The sequence below is a fragment of the Schistocerca cancellata genome, chromosome 8 (assembly GCF_023864275.1).
Source record: "Schistocerca cancellata isolate TAMUIC-IGC-003103 chromosome 8, iqSchCanc2.1, whole genome shotgun sequence".
NCBI lineage: Eukaryota > Metazoa > Arthropoda > Insecta > Orthoptera > Acrididae > Schistocerca > Schistocerca cancellata.
In genome coordinates this window covers 183,175,068-183,197,495 of record NC_064633.1, presented here as the reverse complement: position 1 = coordinate 183,197,495, position 22,428 = coordinate 183,175,068, and the positions used below count along the sequence as shown (strand labels likewise).

The window sequence follows — 22,428 nt, the reverse complement described above, 5'->3', positions numbered from 1 at the left end:
CAATTCTGCTCAAGGCATTTAATGTCTTCATACATTTTTGGACAGTAAACATACTTCCTTTCTAGATTATTCATCCCTATTACCCAGTGTGATCAGCGAAGAAATTTAAAATATGGTATTGTAAGTAGGGTAATATTACAACACTGTGTACATAATTTTCAGTTGTTAAGAGAAGCAAGTCCCTGAAAGCTTCCAATTGATATTATGCAAATCATTGCCAAAGATAGGGATGTTCTGCTACTGGTAATATGTCTGGCCATTCATTTTGCATATACTGCAGCACTTTATTGAGAATACAATCTTGATTTAAAGCTGTTGCTATATTGTGCAGCATGATGGAGATCTCTTCCGAGGTTTGGAAGATGTTGCTGAAAGACATTGCATGTACTGTATATATGCAGACCCTTTCTTTATTTGGTATAAGCTTTCTTGTTATTTCCAATAATTGGCATCTCTGTAAATGCTTTTTTGGTTTAAAAGATCCAAGATACACCGTGGTTCAGATTCCACATTAACTGTTGGTTTTTGCACAATGGACTGGTTGAATCAGTTGCGCATAGTAAAATACTATTGTATTCAAATAATGTGTTATATTTTTAAAGACATGCCAGTACACAGGTTGTCCCACAAAGGGGTTTATTCTGTTTGAACTTTAATAACTCTAGCAAAAATAATAAAAACTATGAGTTTTTAACCCACATAGCTGTCAAGACATTACTGATGATATGGTGAAGATGTTCAAAATGTCCTCCATTGACAGCAATACAATGTCTACAAAGCTGTGGAACATTTCAACAAGTACATTATGGATGCCATTGGAATGGATACACAGGTAGTCGCAATTCTCTCTCCCATGTCATCCAGCATACAGGGTTTTCTGGCATAGATGGTGTCCTTCAGGGTTCCCCAGAGAAAGAAGACTAATGGGGTTTGATCGGAAGATCTGGTTGTAAACTCAACACTTCCTCATTAACCTGTCAATCCCTCAACAAATGTTTCATCCAAAAAGTGCTGTACATTGCAATGGCAATGTGATGGTGCATTGTACTGTTGGGGGGGACTCTTCATCTCAGTACGTTTGATGTACAGCTGGTACAGTTTCATTCCTGCAACATGGTAAGATTCTTTAACCTGTCACTGCTCCTTCAAAAACAAATGGCCATACAAGTCCTCTGACAGACTTACCACACCACACTGATAACACAGGAAGATTAACAGTTCATTCTTCCATAATGTGGGGATTGTATCTTGCTCGGAACACACAGTTATAGTAATAGATGGTTCCATTCAATTTAAATGTCATCTCATCAGACCAAACAATGACATCAGTTAACTGTTCAGTATTGCGAATCCATTCACAAAATTTGAGGCACCTATCCAGATCGTCCTCACTGATCATGTGAAGCACCTTGAGAATGTAGGGTTTCCGCTTTGCTTGCTTTAAAATGAGGTAAACACTTCTTTTGCTTACATCTGATTCACTTGTAGCTGGTCATGTGGACTTCTTTGGGGATTCTGTGAAAGATTGTACTACTAGGCCTATCCCTCTTTTGTCTGCTACTGATTTCTTCCTGCCATACTGTCACTACTTCAACTCATGCACACTTCCTTCCCTCTCAAATCTGTCACATAGTTTCATTATCTTTCATCTGACAGTAGTGTAAATCAAACCCTGCCCACCATTGTGTCTGAACTTCTTTCATATGTTCATATTTTCAATAATACTTTAAAATACACTTTCTTTGCTCTAAGGGCAACTTTCTAGCCATACTGTTATTTACATGTAGTTACTGGCAACTGAGAATAAACAAAAGAAAAACAAATGAATGGCTACACTCGCTAGTCATGAGAGCACCATAGAATCACAGTTGGATCAGGTTATCATTAATACCTCCTCAGTTAAAGTTCAATCAGTGTAAACCCCCTTTGTGGGAGACACTGTATAGGTTTTTGTGGTACTTATGGAAGTGCCCATGGATACCTTTTCCAGGTGCAGCTGCTTGAGTGTGACATATGTAATAATGAAGGAATTTAGAGATTGGACAACTGTGTGAAGTGTTAGTAAGTTGAGTAGCTGATTCACAGATTATGTGGCTAATATTCAGTGTTATGAAATGCATTCTAAATTGGCTATTGTTATACACTACTTTTAACATTTTAGGGATTTGATTCAGTTCTGGAAATTTATGGATCTTTGGACAATGTGAGAATTGTTACTGTAGCTCCAGAGCTAGAAAAAGCCCCTGAAGTTATCGAGAAATTTGTGGAAAGAGGCATTACGGTTTCTTTAGGTATGTATACTGCACATTTGTCTTTGTCATTCATTTCAGTTTGCCAACTTAGATATTACCTTACAGTTCTTTTTTTTTCCTGCAGGACATTCTATGGCAAGTCTTGGTGAAGGAGAAGCTGCTGTGAAACATGGGGCTTCATTTATCACTCACTTATTCAATGCTATGCTGCCAGTAAGTTACAGTTCTGCACAAGATGAATTATGTCTGAATGCACCTGTGTTCTCTGCTTTAGACTTACGTTTTTCATTTTTTTTTTTTTTTTTTTTTTTTTTTGCGTAAGGTGTAGGTAACATGAAAAATTATGTACACAGAAAGCAAAGAATGTACACAGTAAGACAGAAGGGGCACAACAGTGAGGAATGAAGTTAGAATTTTTAAAACCAGTGCTTCATTTAATCAAAACTCAAAGCAAGAAAATATATGCTCTCCTTCATTTCACACAGTTTGAATTTTATTGTTTAACTCTAGTTTGTTTAGTTTGAGCTTTGAATCCATATCTAGTTTTAGCATGTAATTTCTTTAATCCTTCATGAGTTTCCCAACAGGAATTAAAAACGGCTCTCACCCTCTTTTCACAACATTGTACAATTGTCTCTCTTTTAGCTTTACATACTTTGCTGACAGTTTTTATTTGTGCATCCACTTCTTCAGTTACTTCATGTAACTTATTTTCAAAATGGGTTTTCACTGAGTCTATCTTTCTGTGTAAATTTGTAATGTAACATTAATTACACAAACTCTAGTTTTAAACACAGACTATGAATATCATTTTTAAATTTCTTTTGATGTCACTACCATTCTTATTCATTTCTACCACAAGACTACTGATGGCTCTTTTACTACACATGTTTTTACTCACTTCAGTGAACATTTCTGTGAATCTCTGACACATTCACCGTGATTAACACTTGAATGTTTAGAAATGATGCCCTAGATCTTTCATCACTCACCTCACTGTCAGCACATTCACTACAGAAGATATTTCTTGTAATTTCGCCCCCTATCATCATCAAGTTCACTTTTAATTACTACTTTTGTTCCCTTCCAAAATGTAGTTCTTGATCCCTGTTCTCAAACATACTGTTTTCAAAAGGTTCACTTTTAATGTTTAACACTTTAACACTGTGTTTTCTGTCATTGTCACTCATATAGGCAAACAGTTGATCATACTTAGTAAACAATAACACTTTACCTTAAACTGTTCCCGCACTGGTTGCTGCTGCCATTTGTTACTGCTGTCTGCATACTGCTCCTCCACATAATTGTTGTGTCAGCTCACCATGTTGTTTACTGCTGGGCTCTGCTGATTGGCTGTTTTATCATTGAAGGAGGCATTGGTACCCTCAGCTTCTCATTGATTGACAAATGTGAATTCATTATGGCAGCATCCATTTACTACAAGGAAATTGCCAAGTCGAACTGTGGTAAAAGATTTTTTTTCATCATATCTTTTGATTAATAGATTTTCCAGCAAATTAGATTTATCATAGGAATCAGTATGTTAAAAATAATGCTTTGGGTAATGAATTTAAGTGGGGAAAAGTTTAGTTAAGATTTTGAAATATTTTGAGTGCCTTACACAAGTATACTACTTAGAAAGTGTATGGAAACTGAAAAATAAATCGAATAAAAAAAAATTAATTATTAGTAGATTTGCAATAAGAGCAGATGGAAGATTCCATCTTGCTCTCTTTCAGCTGCAATCAGTGTTGATGAACGTCAAGGAGTTGCATCATGCCACTTCCCATCCGAACATTTTGCTCGCCTGCTGCAGCTTGTACCAAAAATTTCTTCTTCTGCTACTCCAAACTGAATGTCCACTCTTTTCATGGGCCACCTGCCATATCACTGGTTTCCTTTCTTTTCATGAATGTCCACCATGTCTAGCAGTTTGTAACAATACTGCTTCTGAATGGCTGAAATTTTCTTTCCATTTCATACGTGGCTTTTCATAGTGACAACTTCCATACAAGTTTAGCCAAAATCACTAAGTTTGTCAGTCACGGTCTCATTACTGCTGGTTCCTCATTCACATAATGTTCGGGGGCCAGATTTCCGGGAACTTCAGTTGTACATGGGGCATTTGTTCTTGAATATGTTGCCCTGACTGTAGCAAACTGAGTGACGCAGTCAGCAGTTCCTTGTATGGCTTAAGCAGCCCTGTGCATTGTGGCTGCGTGTCTATGTATGCCGTCCACCAACAGCAATCTTAACAGAGCAAAGACAAAGCAGAAATGGCAATGTCTCTTTGACTCAAGCTACCAAACGCATTTAGTATCATTACAATATCTTTATAACAATACTATTTGTAATAACAATGTTGAAGCAAACTTGCAATGTTGATAGATGATGGGAAACTATTCCAAGGAGAAAGATTTGCACCTAGAAGCTAAAGCTAAAAGACAATGGTAACACTAAATTGAAAAATGTTGAATCAATAGTGTTAATTGATATTGGAAAAGTCTTCTTAACAGATAAAATGCAAAAAATTCAGTAGGTTGAATTAGAGGGAGGGGGAGGATGAGGGGATGGGGGGGGGGGGGGGGGGGGGCAAGGAAGAAAGGAATCCTATTTCAAAGTCTGTACTAAAAGATAAGTTATGCTCCCAAACAGGTATGGTTGTGATCTTGCAAGTGTATTACATCCAGTGTTGTATGACTTAACAAAGTTGGAAGTAGATGAATTTATGGAGCCTGGAATGTGTGTGTGTGTGTGTGTGTGTGTGTGTGTGTGTGTGTGTGTGTGTGTGTGTCACTGAAGATTTTGTTGTAATAACTGTGGAATCAAATGATGTGAGCAAAATTTAAGTATCTGGTGCATCTTCTGGCCTCAGGAGAAACGAGCAAGCCTTACACATTCAAATACCATAATAGTGAGTACACCAAATCAATATGGTTTGATGTTATTTAAAACTGATATTAAATGGAAAGTGCTCTGTGCCCATTCCAGTATTGTGTTGCTCATAATTGCAAGTATTTCTAAAGGGACCATCACACTAGACATTGTCACCATTTAATTACTTTAGGAAAGTAATCTTACTTAATTCAATTGCAAAAGTGAGATGTCATAAGTCATAAAGTCCTAGAAAGCTATCTATAGTCTTAAATTTGTGCTTCTCTTTTAGGCAAAATTGTAAAGATGTTGGCTAAGCCGTCTACTTTCATTGGAAATTTAGCCAATGAGTTAGTTACTGATTCTTATCTTCCCTGTGCGAAATAAACTTCTGGGACTTGAACTACTTTTATAGGTGCTACAGTGTGATATACCTAATGAGCTCTGATTTAAGAAACATGAACACACTTCAGTTGGCTTTAAACTTTTAATGGGTTATTTAGATCAAACACACACAATTGTAGTGTGTCCATACTATTTAAGTGATATTAACCGTAAGTTTAATGCCATAGGCATTATTGTCAATGTACTGTGCCCCTAAACTGTTGTAACAGTTTATGCGAAACATATGCTTAATCTGTAAATTATATTTACTTAGATATAAGAGACATAAAATTTTAATTTTTGATAGTGTCAATACTGATGTGATGGTAAAAAAGTTTCAAAAACTAGTCATCTGTTGGATACTCTAAATTCAAACCTTTCTTTTGCCTTAACAATAAACTTACCAGGCAGATTGCGTGTCTGGATAATGTTACCTCAAGTATTTACAAAGAAATTGTGATTTTTAAATGTTGTTTAACCTTTGTGCTCTGACTATGATGGCATGTTCCTAAAATTGATTAGGTTTAAGGTAGGTCATCAACAACCAATAGAACCTGCGAACAACCAATAGAACCTGCAAAATGAGGCAGTTAAAACATTCCATTGCAACACATTTCACATAAAGATCATTGAGCGGGGTCCCACTGTCAGGTAGAATGGGCCACAGGGGCGATTCTAGAAGTTGGTCAAGGGGGTGGCTAATGCTGGTGGAGTTGGGGGAATGGAATGTCACTTAACAAAAGGAAAGTTGGGGTCCTCCACCGACAAACTGGTAAAATTTGGTGTTGCTTAAAGTAGTTTTTGGTAACTGTTTTGGAGTTCAGGGTAAAAACATTTCTACAGAATGTGTGCACCCAGGAAAATAATACAATTTGACCCAGATGTCCAGTGATTTCAAAGTTTTTGTCTGGGGTCAGCAATTTAAGTGTCGGTAGGCATACCTGGCAGATTTAGCTTTCCTGGTTATTGTAAGTGGTACTCATATGTTAATATACATCCACTGTATATTAATAAATAATAAGATGCCCATTTTAAGTTTAATGTTATTTATTGGTTTAAATAGTAAGATATTTGCTGCTCTTATGCTTTTGTTAAAATATGTTTGAAATATGTTGCAACCTATATTGCTACATAATTATAAAAAGAAAAAAGGTTGAATCTGTTGAAGTGCTGTATACACTGATTTTCTGAAGCCATTTTTAAATCTAGTGTAATATGATACTCCATTGGGGTGGGGGTGGGGAGCCATAGCCCCCCCCCCCCCCCCCCCCCCCCCCCCCCCCCCCCCCCCGCTACTGCCCCTGATGGGCCACTAAACAAAGTTTTTGATATTTGTTTCTTACTCTTACAACTGCCTTTACTGAATTTATTTATTATTCAGCTAATTCAATCTGTACAAGATATAGCCTCTTTAAGTTATTAAATACATTTTTAAGAGATGTTTCCATGCGTCTCTGTCCTCTGCTGTCTTCTGCCAGTTGAAGCCCACTTATCCCAGCGATCAGGTGGTCTCGCTGCTGGTCTTCGTTTTCCTCTGGGATTCACTCTAAACTGATTTTGTCCATCTTCCATCCTTCGTTTGTGCAATATGTCCTGCCCACTGCCATTTAACCCATTCTATAATAACTTTTACGCCTGTTATTGCTCGAATGTCTTCACTTTTCTGTCGATCTTTCTTAGTGAGACCTAACATTGACCTTTCCATAGCTCTCCGAGCAGTTCTAAGTTTCCTTTTGAAAAAAGGATACAGTCTACTAATGTAAATCCTTGTTCTAGTGTAACTTGTATATAACCTAATCATGATAACACTTCTGTTAGTAGTGACACATAAGCATAATGTTGAAATATGCACTTTCGTTGTTTTAAGGCCATGCACCTTTGTTCCAAAAACTCCCTCCCCTGCCCTTTACACACACACACACACACACACATATATTGCAGCCCGATGTTTTATACTCCTTGACCAATACAGTTTTTAGTTTTATTGAAATCTCCACTAAGTTGGATCATCAAAATTTCTTCAGTTGTTTTGTTTAGTATTTTGATGAATATGTTCTGTACATTCTGCTTGCCAGCCTAATTTTATATGAAAGTTCTTCGTTTTTAATCTCATATTATGCACTAAAGGCTGACCATAAGTTAATTAACCATAGATTACTAAACACCAATAAAATTTACAATTGCAGTAGGGTAGAAAACAGGAATATTTGGTACATGATTTGGTATGTAACATACCATTGGAGATCTAATAAGTGCTATTAACTAATGCATAGGGCATAAACTGTAAAATATAACTTCCTTTGAATAAATTTGTAGTAGTAGTAGAATTTACAATGGTTTAGTAGCAGTCCCTCTTTAGTTTTAAACTATGTAAATTTACCCACATATTTTTTATATTGATAAACTAATGTTAGTTTTATGTGTATACATTTCCCTCCTGCTCCCCCCCCCCCCCCCCCTTGTTAGTGATAACAACTATTGACTCTATTTTAAGTATTCTCACTGCAATGGCACTCTGTGCTCATATGCTGTTTATATCTGTGGCACAATATCTGACATATTGTTCCTATAACTTATTCACCCACTGTCAAGGAGGGACACCTGTACAATAGCATTCTTACTTTTAATCCCTTTTTTGTTTCTTATAACATCACATCAAATTTTGTAAGCATGTGAATTTTAGTGAACTGCAAATTTTCTTGTACATACTGTTGTTCTCCTTTTCCTTTCTCATGGTTCTTTGTATTATATGTTTATAATTGCTTGATAATTTTACATAGGCCAAAGCTGCAATAGCACAATAAAAAAATTATAGCCAAAACAGAAAATGGCATTGTTTAAAGAATTTCTAGACTATGGATAGGGATTCCAAGAAGTTATCGTTTAAACATGCTGTGACAAAACAGAAGTGTATCTGACTTGTACACACCTTACTTGAATCGTGTAATCTTTCTACTCCAAATATGATATCACATATCCTGCACTAATAGTCACCAGAAACATGGAAACATAGATGTAAAAAAGGTCTGTAGAGGACAGATCATTTCTGTAATGAAGTAAGTCAGCTACCATATTTCTCAGTCCAATAAGACAAAACTACACACCGGAGGAGTGTCTGAATCCACAACTTTGCCTCTCGCCGCTGGTTATGCCCTTACTGATTGAGCTATCTAAGCATGGCTCAGGACTTATCCTCACAGCTTCACTTCCTCTAGTAACTCTGTCCTGCCTTATAATTTCACAGAAGTTCTCCTGCATACCTCATGCGGCTAGCACTAAAGGAAGGAAGGATATTTCCCACAAAATCCCAGTCTGACATGCTGTTCTGATATACCACAAAGTTTCAAAAACTGTGCATGCTATGCAGCAGAGTGAAAGACTAATTCTGAAATATAAAGCAGCTTAGAAAACAGTTCAGGAATGAAAAGAAGTAACTACAGATAATTTAACTGTTTGCTAAGCAGAGGTGGCCCACGACTATTACAACCAGGAGTTTACATGCAACATCAGATTCATGTGTGCATATGAAAATCATTATCAAGTTCATGCAAAACATATATCATTTTATTAAAAAATATAAGTACAAGTGAAATGACTTTGCCTACAACAATATTGGCGTGCCAAGTCTCTTCCTATGCCTTCCTTTGAAGCAAATTAATCAATAATAATGTTTTCACTGAAATTAAAGTAAGCTTTGAATTATGTTTTTTTCTGTTGAGAGCATTGCTAATGGACTCAAGCTGGTCATAATTGTTGTCCATTTTAAAAATATCTCAATCTCAGCAGTAGTCAAAGGGATTGTTCAGACAGTTGGCAAATGTCTGCAGGTTTATCATTGTTTTCAGTTCGTTTTGCAAATGTCATTCATGATTAGATGGGCTTGTCATCCATAGGTACCATATTTATCTGAGTATGAGATGATTCTGAATATAAGACGACGACCAACCCCCGCCCCCCACCTCTTTTTTTTATTTTATTTTTATTTTTTTTTAAGAGGCTCCTTGAGAAAAATTTATTTTTGAACATATTCTGACTAATGAAAATTGCCTAAAAAGTCGACATTACCCTACTCTAAACTTATCATTTATTGACTGTCTATGATCTGATAATTCAAGGAGGAACAAAACAAACAAAAACATTGTTTACATTAATTTTTATCTTTTTTGTCACTTTTGTTTAGCCTGTCGTGTGTGGTACCATTATTTTTAATATTCATCCTGACAGGGCAGCTGTGAAATTTGTATCTTCGTTGTCACAGATATTTGGTTGTTTCTTCTGAATACATTGTGATTTCTTTTTTGCCAGACACATAGTATATCTTGCTTCTGTAGTGACGTGAGAATATTACAATGTCTTTAGCTACAAAAACATATCCTCTGCCCACCATTCTCTCATTGGCTGTGTAGAACAGCAGCTGACACACCCTCTATTGTTGCCATCATACCTGAAAGTGAGCGTCAACAACAGTGCTGATGGAAACATATAAGTATGCCACTGCTCCAACCTAGATTTTTACCATCTCCTTCAGAAATGTATGCTATTATGGAGTATTTGTCCAGTTTTAAAGTCAGTTTGATTCCAAGTACATATGGATTCAGGCAAACTGCAGTTTAAAAATATTTATAAAAAGCCATAGTATGCAATATTGATTTCCAGACGATATTTGTTGCCCAATCACCACTCCCCTCCCCACCTCCATGATAGTTTTCAGCCAAGCTGGTGTCACTGTTGCACCTCCAGGCCTTCTGTAATGTTGAGCAACAGTGAAACACAGGTGGCAGTGTCTTTTAGGGTGAAGGGTAATATGTAACAACAGTAACTAATACATAAATAAGAGATCATAATCACGATTCAGTCCAATTCTTGAACTTTCGCTTGTTCTGTTATCTAGTGAAGTTTGTTGGTACTATCTCCAAAATGGGTCTTGCCACTGTATTTTATTCTTGTGATAATGACTGCAGTCAGTGTAGTGTAATTTGCTTCATTTGTTAGACTTTTAATTCTGGATTGATTTTCTTTCTCGTTTCATCTGAATGTCACCATCTTGTTGTAAGGCTGATTAAAAACTGATAACATTTATCCCCAGAGTTCTAATATGTGAACAGCAACAAAATTTCTCATTTGCAACTCACTTTGTGAGTCATTTGTTTCTCATAACCAAATAAAATATTTACTTGGGTTCAGAATCAAGTAATGGATTTTGAGGGCAAGTTTTTTGCCTTTTGAGTGTTACCTTTACGTAAAAATGTATGTGTACAGTAACCATACCTGTAAGAAATTTTTATTGCAAACCTGTTTAAATACAACAAAAGTTTGTAAGTTGATAGAATTTAATGCTATTTCCTCTTGTTTTTCACAAAATTGTTAATTTTATATGCAGGGAATTGGATTGTCATAGTAGGTGGTTCAAAATTTATTACATGTCTGTTGCACTAGCAACGCAAATCAAATGTCATGTGATTGTTCGAGCAAGATTGATACTAGCGAGTGCTTTGGCATATCGGGAAATCTTGAGTGTATTCGAATGAAAGTATTGTATGCTAAACCCTAACCTTTGGAAGTCCTCAAAATAGATTTGAATGAAACCTCAATAGCCCAAGCTTGAACTGTAAGTGTAAGATGACCCCTGTGTTAATGTATCAAACACTGTAAACACGTTGACCTCAGCAGCAATAGTTTAATCTGCAAATGTAAAATGATCCATGTTTTTTGAATGACAAATTTGGGGAAAATCTCATCGTATAATCTTCCGCTCCCAGGATTGCAATGACTCCTTACCCTCTCCCTTAAAATCCACATCCTTTCGTCTTTCCCTCTCCTTCCCTCTTTCCTGACGAAGCAACCGTTGGTTGCGAAAGCTTGAATTTTGTGTGTATGTTTGTGTGTCTATCGACCTGCCAGCACTTTCGTTTGGTAAGTCACATCATCTTTGTTTTTAGATATATTTTTCCCACGTGGAATGTTTCCCTCTATTATATTCATCTTATAATCAGGTAAATACAGTAACTCATTTCATTTTTAAACATTCCTTCTCTAAAATTGATCTGTTTCTGTTAGGGGTGTGTGAGGATATGGTGCAGGAAATCTGTTTGTGGACTAGGTTTGCAGGTATTTCCTATCTTTGGATGTCTTTATGAGACCTTTAGCATGTTGAACAGCATATCTGCGTTTATGAGAATTTGCTTGCCCAGTATGCTGAAGGTATCACAAAGACATTCACAGACAGGCCCAACCCCCACCTCCGAAACCTAGTCCACTAACAGATTTCCCACACTATATTGTGACACAAACCTAGCCTCCCACCACCCCCAAGGACCAACTGTGAAGGAGTGCCCCCTCGTCATTCCTAAAGTGGTATTTTGCCACCCACTGAACCTACGCAAAATCCTTGTCTATCCCCATATCACATCCACTCCCAGCCCTTGCAACAGGGCTCATATTCCTGTTGAAGACCTAGGTACAAGTCTGCCCATTTAACTCACTCAACACATCCTATTCTAATCCTATCCCATCAGGGGCAGGACCACCTGTGAAAGCAACCATGTCATATACCAACTCTGCTGCAATTTCTACAAAGCAATTTATGCAGGTGTGACCATTAACCAATTGTGCACCCAAATGAATGGCCACTGTCAAACTGGCGAAGAACAGAGTTGGCCATGCAGTTGCAGAACACACTGCTGACTGCAACATGCTCGATTTCAGTGGCTGCTTCACAACTTGTGCCAGCTTGATTCTTTCCTCCAGCACCAACTTTCCTGAACTATGTAAATGGGAGTTTTTCTCACCACATGTCCTCCACTCCTGTAATCCTCCTGGCCTCAATCTTCACTAACCCATTGACCCACACACTCTACCCAACGGTCTCCCCTTCCTCTTGTCCTGTCACTCCCTCCCAATGTATACCTCCACGTCATTGTCATTGTGTGCTGCACAAACTCACTAGCCACAGTGCCCGTGTATTGCACTCCTGCATTCGTATGCTGTGCATCTGCAGCCTCTCCCTCTTGCATTCCTATTATGCACAGCTTTTTTCTCCCTGCAAGCCACCAGCTATGACTCGCCAACCCATCCTCCTGTTTCCCACCTCTTTTTTCCTTTACCTATTCCATCCAACACAATCCTTCATACTATTCCAAGTCCACCTGCTGAACTACAATCCCAGCATTGTTTGTTCATATGGCACAATGTATCCATTGTGGGGTGTGTGTGTGTGTGTGTGTGTGTGTGTGTGTGTGTGTGTGTGTGTGTGTGTGTGTGTTGGGGGGGGGGGGGGGGCGTTGTCATGTGCATGCCCTCTAGCTTGTTACAGAATTTGTCCAAAAACTGACAGGTTTTCATTGTTTTCTGTCTACATTCCAACACATCTACTATTCTGAGAGTTGTCTCCTTTATTCCAAAATTATTTACATTCTGCCAGAACTTTGTTTACCACATGAATTAGGATAAGTAGCTACTTGCCACACTGAGGAGACATTGAGTGGCAGACAGGCATATTTAAAAGTAGATTAGTGTATAGTATTAAGCTAGCAAGCTAGCAGTGTAAATTCTTTGACACACACACACACACACACACACACACACACACACACACACACACACACACCGTCACTGACATCTATGAGCTCTGAAGCCAGACTGAGCTGAACGGTGATTTCATTTGGAGCTGGTAGAGGGGGCACAGAAGAGGCATGGGGCGGGGAGGGGAACGGGTGGCAGGGTAGAGGTGGGGGAAGCCACTATAATGCAGCATAGAGAGACAGTGGGGGGTGGGGGGGGGGCAGGGTTGGAGAGCAGTTAAGGGAAAGGACTATGCAAGTATGCTGAGGGGATAGAATGCGTATTTGAGGCTGGAGCGGAAGTGGGGAATCCATCAAGGGTGGGAAAGAAGAGGAAAGGATTATGTGGGAGGATAGAATATGTGTATGAGACTGGAGTGTGTTGCATTTCCCCATGCACTTCGATTTTATATATAATTTATGTTGCATATCACTGTAAGTAAACTACATGTTGATTATTGTTATGCCACAAAAGTTAAAATGCGGTTCTCGCTACTGGTTTCTGTAGTTGAAAATTTTAACTTTGTGCCCTCTGATCTATTATGTGGGGATACGCCCAACACTAAAAGATTTCCTGCTGTGAATGTATGATCTTTAATTTGCAAGGTTAAGTTCTCATAATTCTGATCTGACTTGTTAGAAATGGAACACTGTATCATTACTGTAACTGATTATGAACTTAAACATGTCTTTCTCTCTCGTCCCTGAAATGCACTGCAAATTAACTCTTTATTATATGCACGGAAGTTACAATATGCAGTGTTTGCCAAACATAAAAGCTGCAATGGATTTTTTAATATTTCAACATTATTGATGGCCACAGCTAACACAAGAGCATGAAACTAAAAATGAAAATTGATTTTAATATTATTAGCCATACTACCAGATTTCAACACAGCAGTCTTTGCTATCACATAAGTAAAGTTTTAAAACTCTGATTTACGTAAATTATTTACGTCACTGATGTGTACTAGCAGATCTCCGGGGGCTCTGGGAAGCTGAAATAAATAATTTTTATGTCCCATGACCTGCCCACTTAGTTGTGGGAAAACTGTTTTCATTCAGTTGTTGTTGTTGTTGTTGTTGTTGTTGTTGTGGTGGTGGTCTTCAGTCCTGAGACTGGTTTGATGCAGCTCTCCATGCTACTCTATCCTGTGCAAGCTTCTTCATCTCCCAGTACCTACTGCAACCTACATCCTTCTGAATCTACTTAGTGTATTCATCTCTCGGTCTCCCTCTACAATTTTTACCCTCCACGCTGCCCTCCAATACTAAATTGGCGATCCCTTGATGCCTCAGAACATGTCCTACCAACTGATCCCTTCTTCTAGTCAAGTTGTATCACAAACTCCTTTTCTCCCCAATTCTATTCAATACCTCCTCATTAGTTATGTGATCTACCCATCTAATCTTCAGCATTCTTCTGTAGCACCACATTTCGAAAGCTTCTATTCTCTTCTTGTCCAAACTATTTATCGTCTGTGTTTCACTTTCATACATGACTACACTCCATACAAATACTTTCAGAAACAACTTCCTGACACTTAAATGTATACTCAATGTTAACAAATTTTCTTCTTCAGAAACGCTTCCCTTGGCATTGCCAGTCTACATTTTATATCCTCTATACTTCGACCATCATCAGTTATTTTGCTCCCCAAATAGCAAAACTCCTTTACTACTTTAAGTGTCTCATTTCCTAATCTAATTCTCTCAGCATCACCCAACTTAATTCCACTACATTCCATTATCCTTGTTTTGCTTTTGTTGATGTTCACCTTTTACCCTCCTTTCAAGACACCCATTCCGTTCAACTGCTCTTCCAAGTCTTTTGCTGTCTCTGACAGAATTACAATGTCATCAGCAAATTATATTGAATTATCGCTTGAATTTGCCACGGGAGCGGCTCCCGCAATCGTGGCGCAGCACTGTGTCATGGAAAATTCTAAATTCACTGAAAATGGCTAAAAATATGGAATGAAATTCTGGGCAAGGTAGCTACAAATTATTACAAGCATTTTTAAGAATTTGTATATTCAAAGTCAACATATCAATGTCCAATGGCGTCTTTCTCAATAAAAGAACAAAATAAAGCTAACTAAGCGTTAGTGTCCCAAGCTCTTACAACATTCATAGCTACAAGAAGACAGGGATAGTAATGTCCAAACCTCCACTATTTATAAGCAATTTACTATACTGATGTATATCTTTGTTATATTTTTAGTTATCATTGTCTGCTTCGGTTTCCACACTTGCCGACCACAGACATTATTTGCAAAATTGGCATACATAATATTACAGAAGCATAAAAATGAAAAATAATTATTTCCTTTTTTACAGAATCCACTTATTCAGTAACTATTCATACAGAAATGAAATATAATAACACACACAATTTTTTTCCCATATATATTACACCGATTTTACAAATGTCTTGGTCACAAGCGGTGGCAGGGAAAAGGAGAGGAGAAAAGCAGAAAAGGTGAATGGACTATGCAGGTGTGCTGGGGATATTGGAAGGTGTGTGTGAGACTGGATTGGGGGCAGAGAATTGGATAGAGGCAGGTGGAGGACAAGGACTAGTGAAGATTGGTAGCAGGAATCGTGATGGCACAGCCTGTGAAGCAGTCATTGAAGATAAGCACACCATGTTGAGCTAAATGCTCAGGAACTGGATGAACCAGTTGTAGAGGGGATATGTCTCATGCCTAGGCATGATGAGAGATAATCAATACCCTAACAGATTCAGTTGTTCCTGTTCTGGGTGGTATTTAGTCATTAAGGTAGCACTTATTTGTGCCCTGTCATTGAGTGTGTGAGATATGGTGGGTGTGATGGGTGAATGAGGACACAAGGCATGAGAGATCTGTTTCTGGACAAGAGGGGGAACACATTTTCAGGCAATGAAGGCCTAAGTGAGACCCTTGGTAAATTTGGAGAGGAACGGCTCATTATTGCATATTGTACAATTGGGGGTGGTTAGGCTGTATAGAAGAGACTTCACACTGTGGACTGATGAAAACTGTCAAAATGGTGGTATTGTTGATGGTTGGTTGGTTTGATGTGGAGAGAGGTTCCCTCCCACTTCCACCTTCTCCAGTTCTGTCAGAAGCATTTCCTACCCTATCAAAGTGTAGTCTTCCAACTTAACAGCAACTACTGCATGGTTCTATGTGAATTAGAGCACTAGCAAGCTGTCTCTCCACATGAATAGCCATTGCCAAAATGTGGCAGAGAGGCAGCTCAACCACTCAGTTGTTGAGCATGCAGCACACCCAATGTGTTTAACCTGTCCAATTGCTTCACAGCCCATACCCCCAGAATTCTTCCCACCAACACCAGCCTTTCTGAAATAGACAGTCTGGTACACTTCCTGCAGCATATCCTTCATATCTGTAAGCCCCCTGGCCTCACCCTTCATTAGTCCCTCTCCCCCATCTGCTTCTATCCCTTTACTTGCCCCACTCCAACCTCACACCTGGTTATATCTTCCCATTGCACCTGCATAGTCTGAACCGTCCTTTAGCCTTTGGTGTTTCCCCCTCTGGGCACAGGTTACTGATGCTGCACCAAGCAGCCCATTATCCCGTCTCCACAATCCCGTCCCAGCACACTTAGACAGGCAGCACTATAGGATCTTCCCCCACTCTTGGCCTGCTATCCCATTGCCTTTCCACCCCATCCCACTCTACGTCTCTTCCACACAGATCACTATTCAGCTCAGTTACACTGTGGTGTCCGGAGGCGAAGTTTGTTTTCTCTCTCTCTCTCTCTCTCTCTCCCTCTCCCTCTCTCTCTCTCTCTCTCTCTCTCTGTGTGTGTGTGTGTGTGTGTGTGTGTGTGTGTGTGTGTGTGTGTGTGTGTGTGTGTGTGTGTGTGCGCGCGCGCACGCGCGTGCACATGCCTCCTGTATGTGGTGAGTAGCAATTTATCTTAATTATATTTACAGTAAAAAATTTGGGCTGAAAAAATAACAACAATATGCATTTAGCCAGACTGCTACTCACAACATAGGGGAGGCACTGAGTGGCAGAGAAGCACACTTGTAATATGCATGTACCTGCCCACTGTTCACTGCCTCCTCTGTGTGGCGAGAAGCAATCTATGGTAACTCAAGTCCACTGGTTCTGTCCTCATAGTGTGGTACAGTAAGAACTCTGTCAGACAAGTGTGCTATTAACTAACTTTATAAGAATATGGTAGTGCCTAAGAAATTGTCATGCAAACAGAAACATGCCATCTCCTGTTTCTTTCAATGTTTGTTAGATTCTTATTTTTGGCAGTCCAGATTGGTTCTGTGATGACTTAATTCTTGAAATCCCAAGAATATACATACTCAAAAAGTGACACAACAATTAAAGTGGTCATTGCAAAAACGAGGTAAGACAAAAAATGTAACTTTTGAGATAATGAAAGAAAATGTATTTTTCTCTTCCAGTAATTAATTAATATTTACAATATTTTTTTTCCAGACTTTAGTTTAGTGTTCAAGAAGCTTAACTGTACTTGTTTGAAGCCTGACATATCAAACATATTTCCAAAATATTCTTTAATCAAACCTTGACTTATCCCCTTTACATAGTGAAGTGCCAAATATGCAAGAAGAATGTACTGAAATACCCATTTTTCAACAAGTACATGCTGTGGAAGAAAAACAGATTGTCTTAATTAGTCTCTAAAAACAGAATGGTATTATTGACAATACTGAATGTATGTAATATATTTTGGGAATGGAAGCCGTTTGCTGTGATCGAACGCTGGAGCGGCTCCGAATGAGCTGTCGCTGTGAAGGCCTTTAAAAAACAGTGACAGTGTTGCTGCTGCTAGATAGGAATACCATTGTCACTTCAGCCTTAGAAGGAATGATGCTATACCATCAGCACATGCAGTCAGGTTATGGGTAAAAAACTTTGAAGCAACAGCTGGGTCGATGAAATTGCTATTGCTATGGCAGACAATGCTGCACACAATTCCTGATCGTCAGGCAGTGTGCATGCTGTGTTGTCACAAGAGTTGGACATCCCATGTCCACTGTACGGTAGGTGTTTTGAGGCATTCTCAAATGGTATGATTTGCTCTCAACTTTCTCGCAAGGATTGATGTTGACGAGGACTGTCCATGGACCGTCCTGTGGACAGGCGAAGCTCATCTTTCTCTGAAGGGTGAGGTGAACACACAGAATTGCTGAGCTTCACCTTCAGTCACTGTGGATGAAGTTCCTCTGTATCGTGAACGTGTCATTGTATGGTGCGACTTCACGGCTACGTTCATCATTGGCCCAGTCTTTCTTGAATATGTTGGCACTCAAAGACCAAAGATGGGCAGTGTGACTGGCCAGTGTTATTGCTATATGCTTCGCCAGCATGTCATATCCACCCTACACAAGAGACATACATTGAACATCAACAGTTTTCATGCAAGATGGGCCCCACACAAATTGCTTGCAAAGTTCACCTCCTTCTCTGAAATACATTTGGAAACAATCGAATTATCAACTGATTGTTTCCAAATGTTTGTCCGGCAAGGTCACCTGATCTCACACCTATTTTTGGTTGTGGGACTACCTGAAGGACAGGCTTTACCAGGGGAACATTCACACATGTGCTGATCTGAAGCGCAGCATATCAAGATAGGTAGCCAGCATACCTATGGACATGCTTTGTTCTGCTGTGCAGGATGCAATTCTGTGCTTTCGAACTCTTCTGGACCTAATGGGTGCTATCTTGAGCCCCTTTTGTAGCAGTAATTGTACTGGTATGTAATGGTATGATGTACCGTAGCACCACATTAAAAATGTTTCGGTTGAATTGGTTGTGCATTATTTCTCTTCCCCATGTCCTTGACAATAATGCTACCAAGTTTGGTCCTCATACAGTAATTACTTTCCGAGTTATAATGATTAAATTGTATGCAAATATCATTTCTGCATGCAGTTGGGGTGACAAAAACGTACTCTGAACCTATAAAAAGGTGATAACAGTTTTTTAGATATATCATTTGGGATTTCCTCCATGACTATCTATGTAAACTGCTTACTGTGGCGAATAAATATTGTTTCACCGAGTGTTCCTGCTTGCTAAGCTATACCTTCATCCTGCCTTTGCTTATGATTAGCATTCCCAAGTAAATCGCCATGTATTACAAAAAAGGGAGATTGTGGAACGAAGACAAAGAATTGCTGGGGGGAAGCGGAAGAGAAAGCAAAAACATATTGTTCCACACCACTTATCCCAGTGACAGTAATACTTCAAGAGCTTGATAGCTGAAGCATTATTTTATTTTGTATCTGCTCTTTCTTGTATTGTAAGTTCAACAAGTGCTGCCATGTTATTACATTTCTACAGTTCTTGGCAATTTGAGTTCTATTATTCTGCAACATTATTACAGTCATATCATTAATCGCAGTTTGAGTTCTGTTATTTGTCATAATGCCTTATATCCATCATTTACTGTATTTAGTAGAAACAGACATGTAATTTCCACATAAAGTTGTGTGGTTAGAGAAACCCTTGTTTTAAGTGAGAATTTGCAGTATTGACCAACATTTATGAATATTGAAGCACCAGGAAGAAAGCATGTGACATATGAGGCATATGCAATTATAATGATAATCAAGATTAAAGATCTCCAGCTTCATGCAACCCCAGTATGTTGCAGCAGGAGCCTGTAAACACCTTTGCATTAAACCGAAGAGAGTCTGGATATATTTCTGAGAGATTTCTCTCCATGCTCTTCGTATGAGAGTCCACAAAGCATGAACAATGGCTGTTGGAGGATTGTGGTGAATAAGTTGATGATCAACCACATCTGAGGCTTGTTTAATGGGTGACATATGAGATGAATGTGTAGGCTGTTCTAGCATTGTATATCTGTTATTGTTGTGTGAAGAAGGTGTGCACAGTGCTTACCTCATGTTGTCGAATAGTGCCCTGCTTAAAACTGCCTGAAGGAAAAACTTTCTCCCAGTCTCTGAAACCTGTTTGATGTAGCAACTGCTGTGTCTCCAGAGTATTGTCTTGTTTGTGTCTTCGGTTGATTGATGACATAGGAGATGGATTCAGATGTATCCATTGGAGCCTATTGTGTCACTCAGCTATACGGACTGACAAATGAGGATCACAAGGATAACATGTGACATGCATACATCTGTTGCTGTAAGACATGTTGAAGAGCATCCCTTGAAAACTGTATGTTTTGGTACTCAAAATGCCAGCATCATTGTTCACATCCTCTTCAAACTCTGATATGTTTATGGTTTCTGAAGAGTGATAGCTAATGCAATGACATGTGTGCAGCTAGGCCAGCCTGTAGCAGCTGGTGTACTTTTAATGCAGATATATGGAAACTTTTCCAGTGTTCTAATGTTAAACCATCTATGTGGATAATGCTGTATGGTCTGTTAATGCTTTGTAAATGAGGTAGTAAAGTGCGCGTCATTTACGACGGCGGCCGAGTTTAGGTTCGTTCTGCGCATCTGACGTCACAAAACACAGTCGGCCAATGAGTAGAGAACGACGTTGCCAGAGCTCGAGTGCAGTGCAGAGTACGGATGAGTGTCTTCAGTTTTAGAAATGTTCAGTCATAAATAAAGTAATTGAACAAAAGCAATGTCTTGATAGCAGACTTTCTATAAAAGAAAGTTTGGAAAAAGCATTCTTTATACCAATTGCTTCATATTCTATTAATTAATTAAACCAAACAAGCAATAAGCCCCCTAATTCAGGCGATACCAAGGAAATTCATTCTCACTAACTGCTTTTTCGCAATAAAGAACAGCAGTAATTGTTTATTTCCTACTGTACTTCGACGAAATGTAATTCATAGCCATACCAACAGTGTTTGTTGGTATTTTGCGTGATTCTTTAAAGTCCTCCAGGAATTCTGTTGAATGACGAGCTGCATTAGCATAATAGTTAAGGTGTTTGGCTGCTAAGCAAGACGTTGTGAGTGCAAACCTTGTTCGGTGTTTAATATTTTCTTTATTTACTCCACAAATTTTATTCGTTTGAATGTAATTTTTTGATATTTCTAGTGGCAACTAAAATCAACCATACGGAAAGTATACGCTGTGGACTTTTACCTCTGCAAACTCTTCAAAATTTCGAGCAATGGTTTACTACATTTAATGCTGCACAATAACTGCATTGAACATCGAAACAAAATTAAGTCATTTCTGGGGGGAAGGTATCAGTCAAGAAGATGTGTAAAAATCAAATTTTTGGGCTAAATAGTTTTTGTGAAATCGAATGATAAGTGTGTCAAAGCAGTCGGAACACCATGTGTCTGCACATGCGAGCAGTGCAGTGATGACAAAATCGCGCACAGTGCGGAATGCGGGGAGCACGTCTCTGTAGCAGCGAAAGGGTTAATGCGGCCGTGGTGGCTTTACTTCATAAACTGCGCGCTCCCCCCTAAACGTAAGTTTGCGAACTATACTATACTATACTATACTATGGCGCTGCTTCTCTTGGCGTGTGCAACTGGCAACGCAGCAATCTCCCGCGTCTGGGCGGCCATGCGCGAGCCGCCAAGATAAAAGAATTGAACTATAGTCATCCCTCATTGAAGTCACATTGGGTGGTCCAGCATTGTTTTATCTGTTTGTTATGACCCTCTTCTATCTATTGGTTCCACAAATGCATCACTGCTGTATTTTATTCCATTTGAGCTCATTCACAAGTCAGTATTGTGCCCCCGCATTTCAACTTAATTCCACATTTCTACCTCTATAGTAAGCTCGCCATTGGCTGAATGTGGGTTAACACTAATCTTTCCAGTCATACAAGAGATCACTGCTAGGCCTATGTGTGATCACCTGTCTGCCATCACAATTATTTATGTCTGGTACACCGTTGTATGCACATCTGAGTGTGGATATTGATGCCATTATTTCTAGATGTTGAACATTTACAAATATTAGGGTGTCATTTATGAAAATTTTGTCCTGCATTGCAACGTGCTTTGTACTAGAATAGATGTTGTGTTTCTTTCACATTTCTCTATCATTGATTTAAGAAAGTTATGTCGACTTAATATTTTAAGTTAAGATTCTCATTTAATACTTCAGTTTCACTTCAGACTTAGGTAATAATGAATCTGTATGTACACTGCACTTATGTTAGTGTTGTTACTAATATTCTTCATGCAGTTTCATCACAGGGATCCTGGTCTTGTGGGTCTCTTGGCATCAGATGCTGTTCCAGATGATCATGTTGTTTATTTTGGTATCATTTCGGATGGCATCCACACTCACCCTGCTGCTCTGAGAATAGCGCATCGAACTCATCCTAAAGGTTATAAAGCCACAGCTTGGTTATACATATAACAAATTTCTGATTCTCTCTTGTAAGTTTTGTACT

The 22,428-nt window shown here is 38.8% G+C and overlaps 1 protein-coding gene across 1 annotated transcript in view; it reads left to right on the top strand.

Moving 5' to 3' along the window:
• LOC126094670 (N-acetylglucosamine-6-phosphate deacetylase) overlaps positions 1–22,428 on the top strand; it is a 118,641-nt gene that overhangs the window by 70,869 nt on the left and 25,344 nt on the right. The window contains exons 4-6 of the mRNA XM_049909180.1: positions 2,162–2,291; positions 2,377–2,465; positions 22,218–22,362. Coding sequence (XP_049765137.1) covers positions 2,162–2,291; positions 2,377–2,465; positions 22,218–22,362 — 364 coding nt within the window. The remainder of the gene's footprint in view (positions 1–2,161; positions 2,292–2,376; positions 2,466–22,217; positions 22,363–22,428) is intronic.